Source organism: Callorhinus ursinus, unplaced genomic scaffold (genome assembly GCF_003265705.2).
Source record: "Callorhinus ursinus isolate GAN/ISIS: 27379988/994484 unplaced genomic scaffold, GSC_fseal_2.0 scaffold15, whole genome shotgun sequence".
Lineage (NCBI taxonomy): Eukaryota > Metazoa > Chordata > Mammalia > Carnivora > Otariidae > Callorhinus > Callorhinus ursinus.
The window spans coordinates 2,422,811-2,439,883 of NW_027397077.1; the positions used below are offsets into that span (position 1 = coordinate 2,422,811).

The 17,073-nt window shown below is 55.7% G+C and overlaps 2 protein-coding genes across 2 annotated transcripts; both read right to left on the reverse strand.

Moving 5' to 3' along the window:
* Window positions 1-2,481: 2,481 nt before the first annotated feature.
* HAPLN4 (hyaluronan and proteoglycan link protein 4) lies at window positions 2,482-9,978 on the reverse strand. The gene is made up of 5 exons (XM_025885541.2): window positions 8,973-9,978; window positions 7,970-8,087; window positions 7,308-7,670; window positions 5,417-5,752; window positions 2,482-5,006 (listed from the first exon to the last, which is right to left on the reverse strand). The coding sequence occupies exons 1-5, from the start codon at window positions 8,973-8,975 to the stop codon at window positions 4,615-4,617; spliced, it is 1,212 nt and encodes a 403-aa protein (XP_025741326.2). The 5' UTR covers window positions 8,976-9,978; the 3' UTR covers window positions 2,482-4,614.
* A 62-nt stretch (window positions 9,979-10,040) lies between these two features.
* TM6SF2 (transmembrane 6 superfamily member 2) lies at window positions 10,041-16,983 on the reverse strand. The gene is made up of 10 exons (XM_025885540.2): window positions 16,719-16,983; window positions 14,984-15,087; window positions 14,457-14,554; window positions 14,285-14,388; window positions 13,792-13,874; window positions 13,272-13,396; window positions 12,975-13,076; window positions 12,582-12,674; window positions 11,780-11,899; window positions 10,041-10,839 (listed from the first exon to the last, which is right to left on the reverse strand). Exons 1-10 carry the CDS (start codon window positions 16,811-16,813, stop codon window positions 10,633-10,635), a joined length of 1,131 nt encoding a protein of 376 aa, XP_025741325.2. The 5' UTR covers window positions 16,814-16,983; the 3' UTR covers window positions 10,041-10,632.
* Window positions 16,984-17,073: the final 90 nt, after the last annotated feature.

Below are 17,073 nucleotides of genomic sequence, written 5' to 3' on the forward strand. Positions count from 1 at the left end.
AGCCTCACACATAATAAGAGAATTACAAGTGACAACCACAATGAAATACCTTTTTTTTTTAACCTATCAGGTTGGCTAAAATAAAAAGTGATAACACACGATGCTGATTAGGATGTGTGGAAAGAGACAGGTACATCTATTACTGGTGGGGTATAAATTGGCCCCACCTCTGAGAAGAGGTAGAGATCACTATCAAAATGACCAGTTTGACTCCTTGATTAAACAACTCTTGATATCATACTTGCACTTGTGTGAGGTGATGTGAGCACTTATTATTAACAGCAAAATAGGGGTATCTAAACATCTGCCATTAGGAGATGGGCTACAGGGCGCCTGGGTGGCTCAGTTGGTTAAGCGACTGCCTTCGGCTCAGGTCATGATCCCGGAGTCCTGGGATCAAGTCCCGCATCGGGCTCCCTGCTCAGCAGGGAGTCTGCTTCTCCCTCTGACCCTTCCCCCTCTCATGCTCTCTCTCTCTCTCATTCTCTCTCTCAAATAAATAAATAAAATCTTTAAATAAAAAAATTTTAAAAATTTTTAAAAAAGGAGATGGGCTACAAAATCTATGGTGCATCCAAACAATGAATACTCTGCCAAACTTCAAAAGAATGTGGGGGTGGGGGATCTTTATATGGTGATTGAAACTATCTCAAAAATACAGTATTAAGTAAAAGAAGAGTGACTTTAAAAGTAAACATGGCACATGAATGTTCCTAACAGCAGTATTCACAATCACCAAAAGGTGGAAAAACCCAAATGTCCATTAACTGATGAATGAATAAACAAAATGTGGTATATACATACCACAGAATATTGTGCAGCCATAAAAAGGAATAAAGTCTTGATACATGTCACAACATGCATGAACCTCAAAAACATTATGCTGAGTGAAAGAAGCCAGACAGACACAAATGACACATATTATAAGATTCCATTTATTTATGTATTTATTGAGCGTGAGAGTGAGCAGGGAGGAGGGGCAGAGGGAGAGGGAGAGAGAGAATCTCAAGCAGGCTCCACGCCCAGCTTGGAGCCAATGCAGGTTTCCATACCACCACCTGAAAACACAACCAGAGCGGGGAATCAAGAGTCTAAAACAAAACAAAACAAAACAAAAACAAAAAACCCAAACGACTGAGCCACCCAGGTGCCCCCATATTATTCTATTTATATGAAACATCAAGAATAGGCAAATCTATAGAGACAGAAAGTAGATGAGCGTTGCCAGGGCAGAGGGGAGGGGGAAGGGAAGAATGGGGTGCGTTTGCTTAATGGGTATGGTGTTTCCTTTGGGGATGATAAAAATGTCTTGGAACTAGATAGATATGCTACAACAGTGTGAGTTGTGTAAATGCCATTTGTGTAAAAATAGGGGGAAATACATATGCGTGTTTGCTTGAATGAACATAAAACATCTCTGGAAGGGCTTGTAAGAAACTTTGGATGTTTCTGGACAGTGAACTGGGTGGTGTAGGATGGGAAAGAGCGATTTTTCGGAATATCTGGCGTCAGGAAGGACTCTATCCAGGTTGCCATCCCTTAGCTCTCCTTCAGGTGGGCCCTGGAGACCTCCACTCCAACAATGAAGCGACTCCAGCAGAAGGAAGGTTCCCTTGGCCCAACTGGTTCTCCAAAATCCCAGGGACTCAGTCACACGGTCCACCCGTCTCCCTATCCCTCCTTAAACCAATCAGGTTTTCCCAGGAGGGTGCCACAGCATTCATTGGCTGAACTGGAAGGGGGTGGTGTCAGCCCCTCTGACTCTCATTGTACGAGTGGTAGTTAAAAAGTTACATATTCATGAAAAAAAACTAGGAAACTGGAACCACGGAAGGGAGAGAGGATGCCAGCCGGGAAAAGGCGGGGTGAAAGAAAATCCCATGCACTCATCCCTGGAAATATGCCCCTACCATCCCCCTATTCAAGGAAGTGAAGGCCCAGCTGGGGCCCAAGGCAGTCTAACCAAGGGGCTGGGCCCTGCCTTCAGACGAGTGGTTTGAGTCTCTAGGAGCTCTGTCACATCTGGTATTGAAGGATGAGTGGTAACATCGACTATCTCACGTCTACAGCCTCATCACTTTTACATGTTTTTCTCTTCTCCCTTTGCTTGTATCCCAGAAACTTTCAATGTTTCTCCGTCCACTATCCCCCCCACCCCAACTCCACCTCCTCACCAGGGAAAATTGCAATCTGCCTTCCTGGTGCAAGAATTTTTCATCCAGTTTTCCACACTTTGTGCCTGGGGGGTTGAGAGGAATCACTGCATGTGTCAACGACCCAATCAGGACAGGGCTGAAAAGGGCCAGACACATGGGGGATAATGCAAGGAAGAGAGTGAAGGCAGAATGGGGGAAGGCAGAGGGGGAGAAATTGGGAAGTGAGGAGGGTCCTGAGGAATGAGGGGGGATGCAATTACCCACTGGCTGTCTCATTTTCTCATTCATCCCAAAAAACAAAACAAAACAAAACAAAACCACACGTTTTTTATTGAGCCCCTGCTGTATGCTTTGCACTCACTGGGACCTCAGAACAGCTCTGGTACGGAGGAGGAAACAGGCTCAGGGGGTTTGTCACTTGGTCACAGAGGCAGAATTCGAACCTGAGCCCACCTGATTCCAAAACTCACAGTTGGGTTTCCTCAAGATGGATGTGACAATGGGGGGGGGGTGTCCAGGAGGGCGCACTGTCCTACTCCATGGAAGACCTTGGAGCTGAGGTCTCCCATAGATAGAGTGGCTTTGTTCATGGACCATCTCTCCTGAACTGGGGGTGGGGGGCGTCTGGCTGGGTCCTGACTTCTTAGCACAAATTGCACGTTAGAACCTGGAGCTCACTGTGGATTTTGAAGCTTAAAAACATTCCATCTCTCCTGGATCTCTAAGGAGTGAAATGTGGGGCAGGGGGGGCAGTTAGAGGAGAGAGGAGCTCCGTGGTAATGGAGATGTGGTCTAGAAGGGAAGGGGGGAGCCCAGTGCTTGCATGGCATAGAGGGCCAGGGCTGCCGGAGTCAGTTTGCTCATCTGTACGGCGGCAATGCAAACACCTGGGGGTTGCAAGGGTGTCTCGTGCACTGTTGTCTGGGATATAGTTAGCGTGCAATCGAAGGGTGTCCAACAGCTCCAGAAGTCCAGCCATATCTGGGCATGCTGCCCGGGGCTGGGCCTATCTGGTTAAGGGGCAGACATGAAGCCCAAAGCGGTGCAGTTCTGGCCCATGGTAAGAAGTTCCTGAGAGCTGGGAGTTGTTTGTCATGGGGACGATGCTGACAGTCTCTATGGTGATAGTTTGGTGGGGCAGGGGCTCTGCTGACCTGGGAAAGCCTAGGGGGTAAGGTGTTCTGTTACCTCAGATACCAGAGTTTGGTCTCCATGGCAATAGCTATGGGGTTTTAGCAGCTTGGAGGCAGAGTTTGGAGGGTGGCAAGGGGCTGGGGTGCACTGGGGAAAGGGGCAGACTGTTCCCACGGTGAGAGCTGGAGAACTGAATGTTGGGTCACTCTCCGGACAGTTTGGGGGGGGGAAGGTGGTCTTCATGGCTGTTGGTAAGAATGGGGACATCCAGAAGTAGAGTTGTAGCTCTCTGGTGTCCCGGAGGTGGGATGGGAAACGTGTGGTATCCATGGTTACAGCTGGAGGAGGGAGGCACTATCTTCATGGGTGTGACTGATGAGGGAAGGGCTGTGCGACTAGGTTACAGGTAGAAGTTGGGCTGGTCGCCTTGGTAACAATGGGAAGTGGGACAGCTTGTCTCCAAGTGAGTGACATGGATCCTATGGATCCCTGGGCCCAAGGGATGGTCTCTGGTGACAGCCAGGAAAGAGGCCGTCCATCAGGTGGGAGTGGATTTTCTCCCTCCAAAGAGATACCTGAGGGGAGGGGCATGTCATTCTGTTTAAGTGGTGACAGACAAAGGCTGGTCTCCCCTGAAAGGAGGGGCGGGGTTGTTCAGGGTGACCTGGGAACATGGCCTGTTATTCTGCAAACTTCAAGGGATTCGCAGGGAAAGGGGCAAAAATGGGAATACCCAATTTCCAGGTCACCACAGGGGAGAGGACAGAAGCCCAGACTCCATGTGAGCACGGGGGCGTGATCACCTGGTGAGCTCCGAGGTTTCTCTACATGTGAGGGGGAAGAGGGTTCAGTGTCCAGATGACCATAAGGGATCAGTCTTCAGTCTCCAGGGAGATGCAGAGGGCCTGAGGCCAATCTCCAGATAATCCTGGGGGTCCAGCCTCCAGGAGACCGCGGGGTGGGGTGGGGGGGTGGTCCTGTCTGTTTTCAAGTAACCTCGGGAGGAGTGGCCAGTCTTCAGAAGACCTCAGGGTCTGTTGGCCTCTAGGGGTCTTCAGGGGGCATGCCCCATCTCCTGGGGAAAGTCGAGGGAGGAGGGGAAATCCACTGTCCAGGAGAGGTGGGGGCTTGATCAGTCTCCCGGAACTGGCCAGTCTATGAGGACCCCAGGGGGCGCAGCCAGTGTTCAAAGACCACAGGAGGCCTGGTCAGCCCGCAGGGCACCGCAGGGGGCGTGGCCAGTCTCCAGTCACGTGGTCTGTCTCCAAGAGACCGCAGAGCACTCGGCCAGCCGCCAAGCACCCCAAACAACTGCGCCCAGGGCCTAGACGCGCAGCGGAGTCCAAGCAGCGGGATCGCGCGCCCCTCCGGCCCAGCCCCCACCTCCGGCCCAGCCCCAGCCCCAGCCGCCAGGTGCGGGGTCCGGCGCGCCGGGTGCACGGTAGCAGTAGACGCCAAAGAGGCGGCGCGTGGCGTCGGGAAATCCCAGGCTGCGGACGCCCGGCCGGCGGCCGCCGCAGCGCGCGCGCGGATTCACGATGGGGTAGCGCGCGCTCCCGTCGGCCAGCCAGCCCGCAGTGCAGCGGTCCAGCAGCTGCAGCTTCCACGCAGCGAACAGCTGTCCCACCTTGGCGACGGCCGCGCCTCGCGCCGCGCATGCACGCGCTGCTCCCGAGAAGGGCACAGGCCGCAGCGGCTTCAGGAAGAACACACGTCCTGCAGTGGAGTGGGGGAGAGTGGTTAAGGCCGCTCCCGGGATTTGTCCTCCTCGGGATTCAGGACGCTTCCCACCCCCACGTGCCTGCAACCCAGGACCCCAGCCAGAGGATTCAGGAACACCCTCTCCCCCTGCAGTCCTGGACCCCAGTCTTGGCCTGGGCTATTGTTGATGCCAGGCGGCGCTTGGTTGCTGCGCCATGGCAGTCCGCGGCTGGGATATCCCGGTCTGGACCCCCAAGGGCCGTAGTGGATAGACGGGCTAAAAGGAGGAAACTGAGAGGGTGGGAAAGAGATTGAGAGGGAGGGGGACCCGGGAGAGGGCTCTCTGGGGGCGGGGCCTCACTGGCAGGGCGGACCCCGAGCCTGTGGAGGGCGGGGTCTCCTTCCTAGGGGCGGGGCCTACACACCCGGGAGGTTGGATGTGAAGCAGAAGGCGTCGTAGCGTTCTTCGGCATTGTGGCGGTAGCCGTAGTTGCGCACACCCCCGGAGGCGGTGCCGCCGCCCGTCCCGGCGCTCCCAGCTCCGCCCAGGCCGCCGCAGGGCTCCCGGGGCTGGCTCACTGGGTACTGCACGGAGCCGTCGCGCAGCCAGCCAGCGTTGCACCAGTCCAGGCCGTCGCGCCAGGCCGCGTGCAGCTGCTCTGCCGACGCCAGGATGCCGTCCTGCTCGGCGCAGGCGCGCTGCGCCTCCGTGAAGGTCAACTTGTAGCGGCCTCCACGGGGGTGGTAAGGGAAGACAACTCCTGGGAGGACGTACGTAGGGGGTTCAGCTCGGGAATCCCAGCCCTCCCCTACCCACCTAACATTCTGGGGTGCTGCGTGACTCTTCAACCTACACTTTCCACTCCATCCCTCACTCTGGACTTAGACCCGACCACGCTGTTCCCAAGCTCACTCTCCTTGTGATCCCTTTGCCGTAAGCTTGGGATTCACTTGACTCTTCCTCTTAAGATACTTAATCATATCCATCCCCTTTCCACCACTGGAGACCTCTGCTTATGTACTTTCCACTTCTTACATCTGCTGAACTCCTATTCATCCTTCAAAACCAAACCCCCACAACACTTCTCCCTTCAATCTTTAGTGCTTCTGACATTCCCCCAGCACTGGGAGCTTCCCTCTGGTCAAGCCCTGAGCTGATGGAGCTGGGAATGTCTGTGTCCAGTGCTGACTCCCCCACAGGGAGCCCCTGAAAGTATGACCCTGGGCAAAGACCTCTTTGATCCCCAGCATTGTCCAGGGCAGTTCCCACTGGTTTCTCTTCCACCTTCAGTTCTTAAAACTTGCTCTTCATTGGACCCACAGTCAGCTCAGCTCAGCAGCATTCTGTGTGTGTGTTTGAGGGGCAGACCCTGGAGGTGCAGGTGCATCTTTCAGGAGACGCAGGGAGGAACAAACAGGCCAGAAAGAACACCTAGAGGCTGAAGACCGAGGCTTGAGTCCTAACTCTGCCACTCACTTGCATATACCCTGAGCAAGGTTCTAATCTCTCTGAGCTAGTTGCCCATCTGCTGGTAATAGCATCTCCCTCAAAGTTTTTGGGAAAATTAAACAAGAGACTTGTTTAATATGGACAATAAAGAAGAGCTGCTGCTATTATTGTTATTTGCTATTGTTGGGAGGTACAGATTCTGAAATCTCTCCTAGAATCTTCTCAGGTGGACTGAGAAAGACAAACCAGGTGGGAGAGAATTCTTCAGGTAGAAACCCCGCCTCTTAGTTCCACAGCCAGCCAATCAGAGCATCCCATCTCCCAGTCACAGTGACTGGCTCATGGATGGGCACATGACTTAACCAGGGCCAATGAGGGACAACTCTGGGACTCTAGCTAGCACTGCTAGGAAATTAACTGCTAAGTTGGAGGATGGAAGCCTGGCACTACTTTTTGGCTCCATCAGGGGAAACCTGCCTGAAGAAAGCCCACTTAGGGAAAGAGGGCTGAGGGAGGAATTCCTGATATGGTGTGAGTGGATCTCCCTGGATCTCACCTCCAGAGTTTCCCAAAGTCCTTACTATTGACATTTTAGACTGGATCCTTCTTTGTTGTGGGGGAGCTGTCCTGTGCATTGTAGGATGTATTGCAGCCTCCCTGGCCTCTACCCACTAGATACCATCAGCAACCCCTTTCTAGACATTGCCGATGTTCTTGGGGAGCAAATTCGCCTCAAATCAGAACGATTACCCTACCCTACCAAGCCTCAAATTCCTTTAGGCCAACTTGATTTGGTTTCTGTCCTTTGCAATATTTCCCACTCTCCTCCCTTAGACACATGCTTTATTCCGTCCACAAGCTGTTACCTTCCAGGTCCAGCTTGACCATGCCAGTGTCATCCTCCAGCTCATTGGTGACCTCGCATTCATAGCGCCCATAATCCTGCAGCGTAACGTTTCGGAGAACCAGGGAGGCATCCCCAGGTCCATCTCCCTGCAGCTCCGCACGCCCACGGTAGCTGCCAAATGCTCGGTGCTGGGGGCCCAGCGCCACGAAGACGTCGGCAAAGGCCAGTGGGTCCACCACCTTAGTCCACTTGAGACGGACGCCGTCGTGGTCGTGGGCGGCTGCCTCATAGTGGTAGCGGCAGGGCAAGACGATGGTGCCACCCCTGTGACTGACCACCTGCCCCGGCGCCGTCTGCACCACCACCGAGCCCGACTCACCCTCTGCGGGAGGGCCAAGCAGGGTTCAGAAGAGGTCCCAGGGGGCGGGGTGGGAAACCCGGGGAAGGGGATCCCAGGGAAGTGTTGTGGGAAGAAAGCTTGGGCCGAGGTCAGGGGATCGTAAGGTTAAAGGATATCAGGAAAGGGAACTGGGACTCAGAGGAGGAGGGGTTGGGGGGGGGAGTATGACCGTCAGGAACGCTCCATACCCTACCCCCTATATGCTCCCTGCAGCCAGGCAATCAATCACATTAAGCCACGGCTCCTGCGGGGCAAGACCCGCTTCCGCTATCCAGACTCACCGAGCACGTGCACGACCTTCTTGCGTCCGCGCTGCGCCCCTGCGGGGGCCGTGAGCAGCAGGACTCCGCAGGCCGCGGCCCAGAGCGCGCCGGGACCGAGGGCCGCCCGAGCACACACCTGGGGGCACAGGGTACTCAGTCCAGCCTCGTGGGCTTTGCCTGTCGGAGGACTAGCCCCCTGACCTTCGTTCCCCACGGCGCGGACTTCTCGCATGCCCAGGTCCCCACCCCGGCCAGGTCCCAGAAAGCTGGCAGACCCTTTCCAGCCCTCATCCCCTGTCCCCCGCATTCTCCCGGGACTTCACACTCTAGTTCCTACGCAAAGCCCACGCCCCCGGGCTCACCTGCCCTCAGTCCAGCGCGGGCAACCCGCCAGATCCCCTAACCCCGACCCCGGCCGCTCGGAGCTCCGCCCCCTTCTCTGGCCGGCCCTGGCGGGGATTGGGAGGGAGGGGGGAGGAGCTGGAGCAGCGGCAGCGGCAAGGTTATCGGTGCGCCAGGAGACTGCAGCAAACCGGCCGGGGTGTGGGGGCGGCGGGGGGCGGGGGACGCAAGGGGTAGAGCCGGAGAGAGGTAGAGACACGGGGAGAGAGCGAGGCAAGGGAAAGAGACAGAGACAGAGAAAAAAGCAAGGAGAGATGGGGATAGAGAGGGAGAGACAGAAGGGTAAGGAAAGATGGAGAGAGACAGAGACTGAAAGGGAGAGAGCAAAGAGAGCAAGAGGGGGCTTGGAGGTAGGGAGAGACGGAGACTCAGAGGAAAAGAAAAGGGACCAGGACGACAAAAAGAGGGAGAGAAAAGTGGGGAGAGGCGGAGAGGGATATAAAAGGAGAAGCAGAGTTCGAGAAACAGAGATAACAAGAGGGTGAGAGACGGAAGGGATTGGAGAGACGGAGCGGGGAGAGACTGAGAAGAGGAACACGGAGGGACGTAGATTCAGACACAGAGCGAGACAGAATCCCAGAGAGGGACCTACTGGGACCCGCGCCCGCGACCCACTCACCATCTTGCCCGTGCGGCCCCCGCCGAGCGGCCCCTACGCGCCGGGACTGCGCTCCCCGCACACCCAGGGAGGACTGGGCAAGTCCCTTCGGGCGGCGCAATCCCGGCGTCTGCCTGCAAGGGGAGGAGGGAGGCGGAGGGGGGTGCGGGGAGGAGCTTTAAAGGGAACGCGGCGACGCGCGCTCCGCGGAGAAACCCGGGCGCGGGCGGAGGAAGGACTGCACTAGACGGTGAATGCAGGACCACGTCGCTGATCCTGCTGACTGATCTTGGGCGGGAAGAGGAACCTCTGGGCCGCAGTTTAACTCTTTAAAATGGAGGGAAGGGGGTCCTGACGGAGTCTTCCATCTAGGTGCCCAAGGTGAGCCAGGGGCTGAGTAAGCTAGGTAAAGGGGCTTAGGCCTGCAGGTCTGTTTTCCCATTTGTCACTTGGTGGCCATCGTCTCGTCCTGGGCTCTGGCACCCAAAAGGTGCTCACTCTGCGGGTGGGGCCCCACAACAGTCACACACTCTGCAGAGGGAATATGCAGCAACAGGTCCAAATCTGACTCTCTCACCAGCTGGAGGACCTTGGAAGACAGGCTTGGTCTCAGCCTGTTTCCACCTCCAGAAAATGGAGTGCTGGTTCTTTGGTGAAGATCCAATGATTAGACACACAATAGGTGCCCAATAAATGCTGGTAGGAGCAGGTAGCAGGGGAGCCTGATCAAGCCCCTGACCCACTCTGGGCCTGAGTCACCCCCAAACCTGGCCCTTTGCCCAAGTTCAAAAATTGAATCAGGAAAAATATGACTTTCCCTCAACCCCTTGGCTGCCTCTTCAGCCTCAGTTTCCCCAGAACACGAGCCAACCATACAGCAGAGGGTTATAGGGTCCATGGTTGGATGGGCTAGGCTGGCACTGGGTCCTTCAGCTCAGCTGCATCTAGGAGCCATGACCTCCGACCAGGAGCTTTACCGCCTACAGGTTCAGTTTCCCCATCTGGACTGTAGGGTGAGATCCAGCATGTAGCACTTGAGTTTGGCCCTTGGTAATGGTATATTGTAGGAGCTTAATAACTGCCACGAAATTAGTTATTATAATTTATTGTCAGAGCTTGGATTTTGGATGTTTCTCTCCTGATTGCGACCTCAGGCAGGTCTTTGGACCTCTCTGAGCCTCAGTTTTCCCCATCTGGAAGATGGAGCTGTGCACGCCAACCAGAGGCAGACTTCTGCTGGCCAGTACCTCCAGTTCCTGATGTTCGTGCTGGCAGTGATGGGTAGGACCTCATGGGGTCTGAGAAGCAGGTCCCTCACCTCTGAATCCCGAAACACTCAGGCAGCAGCAATATTTGGGCATCAAAAGATTTTTTTGTTTGTTTTTGTTTTGTTTTGTTTTGTTTTATTTTTTACTAAAAGGATCCATGGGGGTATGATGGGTAAATTCTGGAGTAGAACAGTCCGTGTGGGATTGGGCTACCGTGACAGCTGAGCGTGTCTGGCTCTAAAGGGAACATCTGGCCCCTAGTTGTCCCATCCCATGCGTTGGCCTGATACCACCATAGCCAGGACCAAAGACACCTGGAGATGTACTTCCTGCCTCTAAAAGACCCAGCCCACCCTTCCCAGAGCAGGGCTGTCTGGGCATGGAAACAGAGTCCTGGGGAGTCCCCAGCACTCTCAGTGATCCTTCTTGTGGCGGTCCAGGGGACCAGGGGGTGGGCGCAGGAAGAAAGCAGGCCGCCACAGGCAGCGGAAGGCCAGCAGATGGGGACCCAGCGCATACAGCAGGTTGCACCCGAAGAAGCAGGCCCAGGCGTCATCAGGCACACGGTAGGTGAAGGGCGTGCGCACGTGCATGGAGGCACCCATGTGCGAGAACTGTGCCTAGTGGCCATACAGAGAGGATGCATGTCAGGGGCCAGGAAAGAACAAGTCCCAGCATCACCAGCATCCCACCCTAGGGAGCCCAGAGGGTCTCTGTCCCTCTCACTGGCTGCTGGCCTGTCTCCCTTCTCTAGCCCATCTGTCTGCCTCTAAATTTCCCTGTCCCCACATTTCCTGTGTCCTTGTCCATCTGTGTGTGAGCCTCTCCCCAGCTGTCTAACCAGAACCATCTTCACTCTCTGCTGGGCCCTCCCTGTTTCCCATCTCCTTGACCTGGGTCCAGTTCCTCCTCTTGCTCTTCCCTACCCCAAGCAGCACACTTGACACAAATCCTGTTGATTCTACCCTGGGGATGTCTTCTTGGCCTCCACTGCTCAGGCCTAGGCCCAGGCTTTATCACTTTCCATCAGGAACCCTGAAACAGGCCCCCTAGCTCTGACTGGGCCCTCTACAGCTCAGACACATTCCATGGCTCTTCCAAGCTCAGAGTTCAAAGCCCTCAGCATCTAGCTCTCAAATTCTCTTGCCTCTGCCTCTATCCATATTGTGGCTCTGCTAAACCATTATCCCCCTTAGCATCTTTATGCTGTTCCAATTCCTGAAATGCTCTTCCTTGCCTAGAGAACTCATACCCATACATCAAAGCCCAGCTCCTAGGCTCAGTGTCCTAGGAAATCTTCCCCTTCTGGAATTGCTCTCAGCCCTTATCTTTACCTCTCTCCAGTTCTGACCCCCTCCCCCCGCCACCATGGGGTTGGGAGTGTTAGTGTCAGGTACTTTCTCCCCGAGACTAGGGAATCCTAAGGTATCAGGCTGGGGCTGGGGCCTCTCAGAGGCTCAGCATCCCCCTGCTCAGGGAAAGCACAAAAGCAATTGATGGGTAGACAGAAACTTTCTTTCCCTACAGACCCCACCGCACCTCCCCCACACCCTACCATACCTGGCCAACAGCTCCAGCAAACACCAAGGCCCAGTCAGGCAGCCAAGAGCAGCCAGGGAAGATGAGGGCATAGGCAGCCAGGCCAAAGAAGGGCAGCACGTAGAACATGTACACTAGCATCTGAGGGGCATACAAACCACAGGATGAGCAGCAGCGGCTTCCCTGAGCCCCCTGAGGTGGAGGGAGGATCTGGCCAGCCTCAGAACCCACTCAGGATGGGGGCTCTCTGCCCGTCCCAACCCTGTGCACATTGCTCCTCACAATATCTGCCCCTCCCCCAACCACTGCCACCACATGCACACACACACTGAGCCCACCCACATTACTCCAGAAGGGGCATGTGACCCTGGCCTGGGAACTGGAACACTCCAGCCCCCCTGGCCATAATGATCAGTGACAGGATGTGCATGTTATTCAGTGATGATGGCACGTGGGCCAATCAGAGTCTGCCTGAGATTTGTGCTTAAGCTCTGGAGAAATAATCGCTCACATTCCTCTGGGGTGGCTAAGTAGGGCAGATGGAGGACTGTTGCTGCCCAGGGCTGTCACCACAGTCCCACAAAGTGACTACCTGGGAGTGGAGTCCATGCAAAGAAAGCAGAGCCCAGAGACAGTTATCCTTAGCTCCTAGATCCAGCCATACTTGAAGACCATATCTGTCTTCATTTTGGAAGACAGACATTTTTGGTAGGACAACAGATACAGATTGACTTGTGTTTCTGGTACCTGCTTCAGAGAGGACTTACTAGACCTCTACCGATGGCAGGACCCTATGGCCCTCTCTTCCCATCTGCCCTCTCACCTGCACCTTCGGATAGGCCACAGGGTCCTGTAGGTAGGGCTCGTACTGATAGATGTAGACAAAGCAGGCATCTGTGGGGCAGTCAAGCACCACCTGGGGCAGACAGACAAACCAACAACCCACCTCAAACATTTTTCCCACAAGAAGCCTTCTCCACCCTCCCATACCCCTTGCTCTGGCCTCCCTGAGGCTTGGTTCTTTCACTTTGTTGGGAAGATTACAGAGAATGGGGCTTTGTCCTGGAACACTCAGATCAGACTTGATGAAGAACTTCCCTGGATGACCAGACAGGAGAGCAGTGGCCTTTTTGCACTGGTGAAAGGAACATGGTTGGTGGGGACAGGAAAGGGGGTTGGAGGTAGAAGAAAGGTAGGCTGGCCACTGCAGACTCACCAGGCCCCGGAAGAGGGTGAAGAACCCAGCGAGGGTGAGGTACATGACAAGGGCCAGGTCAACCGGGCGTCGCAGGATGCCCTTTCTTTGTTCCTCCTGTACCTGCCCCATGGGAGAGAGACAGTGTGAGAAGTCGGGTATCCAACAGGCACTCGATAAAGGCTCATCTCTTCTTTCCTAAAGGCCAACGAGATCCTTCCAAAGAGGCAATGTTTTTGATCAGAAGCAACTCTAATTGGGGGGGAGGGGCATTCAGGCATGTTGGCACAAGGAACTGTCTGGCGGCAAGGTACTTACCACATCGGGGGTACAGCAGGTTGGTGCCCGGGACTGGTTGAAGACCCTCGTGCCAGCCCAGCATAGGACTAGCACATAGGGGATGGCAAGGAAGAAGGCAGGTCTGATCTCTGAGCTGTATTTACCTGTCATGGTAGGAGAGAGGGGGATGTCACTCATCAAGGATCACCCAGGCCTGGCCAGACCCATAGGTGAGTCACACCAGAATCCCTGGCTGGAAGTAATAATTCATAAATGCAGTCTTTATTCAAGCTCTAGCACCTCTGGCTCCCCAGTGCTCATAAGATGGTGTCCAGACTCCTCAGCCTGGCCTGCCTCGATTTATTTTCTGGATATGGCTTCTATATTTCAGTTGTTCTTTGCTTCTCCTGGATACATCTTGGGTGTCCCTCTTGCTCAGCCACCCCCACATACTGGGCTGCCTCTCCCTTCTACCTCCCAAGACCTACCTATGAACCTTCTAGGCACAGGACAGTAACCCAGCCTGAGGAGACGGGATCCTTCAAAGTCCAGTCCTTACCAAGGATGTTTCCTGGGAGGAACACCAGGATGCTCATGATGAAAGATCCCAGCCAGTACAGTCCAAGGTTCCGGTATCTCTTCCTAGGGTGGGGGATGGAGGGGTGACCAACAGATGCCTGTTCCCCAGTCTCAGAGCCCTAGCCATGGCCCAGAGTCCACCCTGGGCTCCCCAGCTCTGGGTCCCTCCCAGTTTTGTCCAGGACAGAAGGGACAACAGGGAGATGAATGAGGGACTGAACAGACCATCTGTCCAGGGACAGAAGTGATTGCTTAGGCACAGGGGTGTACAAGAGAAGAGAGCTGACTACCACTTACACCGGTAACATTCCTTGGAACCTTCTCCTGGCCACTCCTGGCTGGAGCCCTAGAGAGGCCTGATTTCCCCTACAGACACTGCTGACTGCACCCAGGCATGGGACCCCCCCCCCCCGAGAACTTGATCTCCCTCCCAGGATCCAGGTGCCACCCCCCTCCACTCCCCCACCATGCACCTTCTGTGGATGGCACCAGCCATGGCCAGGTAGAGGAGGTAGTGAACCGTGCCATCCCAGTAGCAGATGAAGACTCCATGTGCAGTGCGCAAATACGGCTCTCCCTGCAGGGGCAGGTCAGGGCTCAGCTGGGCAGCAGGGCAGGAGGCATCCCGGGCGGCCCCCTACATACCTCCTTGGTAAAGAACTCCATGAAGCCCACCGCGTAGCCATCTTCCTGGAGAGCAATAAGGAGGTCCACCACCGAGGTGAAAGCAAAGACAGCGAACACTGTGGGGAGAGTGGGCAGGGCATGGCCCGGACGTGGGGGAGGCCTGAGGCCACTTGTCTGGGAACCAGAGTCCAGGCAAGGAACCACACCCAACTGCTCCCAGTCGCCCCTCCACAGGTCACAGGACCGACAGCCCTGCCTCTTGAGGCGGCACAGTCCCTGCCTTTGGGAGGCCTCAGGCTGAGAAGGCACTGACCCTGCCCTCAGGAAATCCCAAGTGATGAGGGAGTGTGGTCTTTCAGAGGTTCCCAGTCTGATGGGAAGATACAGTCCTGCTCTCAGGAGCCCCACGTCTGAAGGGGTAGGCCCTCTGAGGTTCCCCAACCAATGAAGTTTCTCCAGTCTTTTTGAGGTTCTCCAGCCTGATGGGAGCCCTTCAAGGGGATGGCGGAGGCCCCTGCTCACACAGTTCTCTCCGACTGACTCACCAGCATAGAGTGGGTCATAGTAGATCTCGCCGGGGGACAAACTGTAGATAGCCACAAAAAGCAGACCCAGGATCAAGGCACTCACCAATGCCAGCCCCAGGGGGCTGTGGAGAGGGAAAACAAGTCAGAGAGGCCAGGCCCAGTGCTGAGGCCCCACCCACCCTGGTGAGGGCAAAAGCAGATTCTAGGGTGCTCCAGATGTTGAGACTGAAGTGTCTTTCCATCCAGGAATCTCGTTCCCTGCAACTACCCTTTCCCATCACTAGGCTGTTGCCTGAGCTGTTTCTCCTTCCTGGAAACTCCTTCCAGAAGTCTCTTCCACTTGGCAAATGCCTACTCATCCTTCATGGCCTATCTTTCATGGCTCCTCCTCCAGGAAACCCTCCCTGACTCCTTAGAATCATTGCCCAACTTAGGCCAAGTACAGAGGGGGCATCAGTCAACTCTTTCTGACTCTACAGTCCATCCCGTCACTTGCTGATACGTGTTTAACTCAATTTGCTGTCAGTCATTCAACATCACCAAGCCACTCTGTGGTCAGACCCAGCTCCCAAGCCCCTGCCAGGTCTCTAGTGCTCAGCACTGTACACCTCACTTTCTGAAACTCCTGACTCCTCCTAGCTGAAGTCCAAATGCTTCTGTCAACTCCACCCCACCCCTACCCTGATCTGTCCCATCAACCAGATAAGACAGGTCAACCAGTTGCATAGATAAGAAATAGAAATTAGGTTGGAAGCCGCCAACACAGGTGGGGCAGAGTGGGTGGTTGGGAAAGCTATCCAGGGTCCCAGACTCCTCTACACTTTGTCCAGGCTCCTACCTTCTCATGGACCTCTCTGACACCTAAGATCCCCATCCTGGCCCCATCGGACCAACAATGACAATTATAGTCATCAGATAAGACCACACAAGTCTTTGCACAAAATTTGTAATCCTTATAACTATGGGACGAGGTCGAGGATTATGTTCATTACACACTGAAGAAACTCAGGCTCCCAGAAGCAACCTGACTCATTCATCCAAGGGGATGGAGCCAGGAATTTTTACCCAAGGAGCCAACCCCACAGGCAATACTCCCTGTACCCTGTCTTGAGTTGAGCCAGGTTTGGGAGTGTGAGGGGCTTGCATATGCCTGGTACTCCAGTGGCAGGATCCACAGGGCTGGGGTTTAGTTTAGGAGACAAGGGAGGTCACAGCATGTAGGCGAAACTGAGGCTAAAGACAGGGTGGGCCAAACCTTAACAGAAGAAAGTCTCAAGCCTCCGACAGGCAATGGAGGGGCCATCTGCTAGGGTTGGTGGAATAGAACGCATGTCCGAGTGTCCATGTGTCAAGAGCTGGGTCATCAGGCCCTTATCTGGGGCAATACTTTGACCTTTGGTAACTTTGGAGCTGGGCACATCCCTGGGAAACCCCAGAAACCCTCCAAAACTCTGCCCTGTGGGGGGGCTCTGCTTCTCAGCCTCCTTTCTCCTCAAGCCCTAAACGTCCCAGGACCGCCCCCACCCCCACCACACAGCCTCCTGGCCGGCGGAGAGGGCACTTCAGGGGCTGGGGGTAGTTCTGGCCTAGGTCCCTTCCTCCTGGCAGAAGCTGCGCAGGGACTCAGGGCTCGGGGGAGCCAGGCTCGCCGCCCGCGCATCCTCTCTCCCCGCCACCGCCAACCCGGCTCCGCAGCCCGCGGCCGCCGCCCGCCCCCCTCCTGGAGGCCGCCCTGGCCCCTCCCCTCACGCACTGCGAGAGCGCCGAGACGTGGTTGAGCGCATAGGACCAGGGGAGGGCACCGAGCGACAGAGCCGCGATCTTGCCGGCCAGCGGCGGGATGTCCATAGTGGCGGCGCCCGGACCCCGGCTCGGTTCCGGCACGGCCTCCAGGGCGCTCGGCTCCTCCGCGGCCGCGCGTCTGGGATGGGGGGAGGGTGCCGGGGACCCGGCCCCGCCCCGCCCTGCGCAAAGGTCGCCCGCCGCTGCGCCCTGGTCTGGCCGCCTTGACTTGACCGTCCCCGCGCTCCCGGGGAGCCTCTGAGGCCCCTCCCCCTTGAAGCGGTCCCTTCCCCCACTCCTCCCCCGGCTTCACCGTCACCGGACTC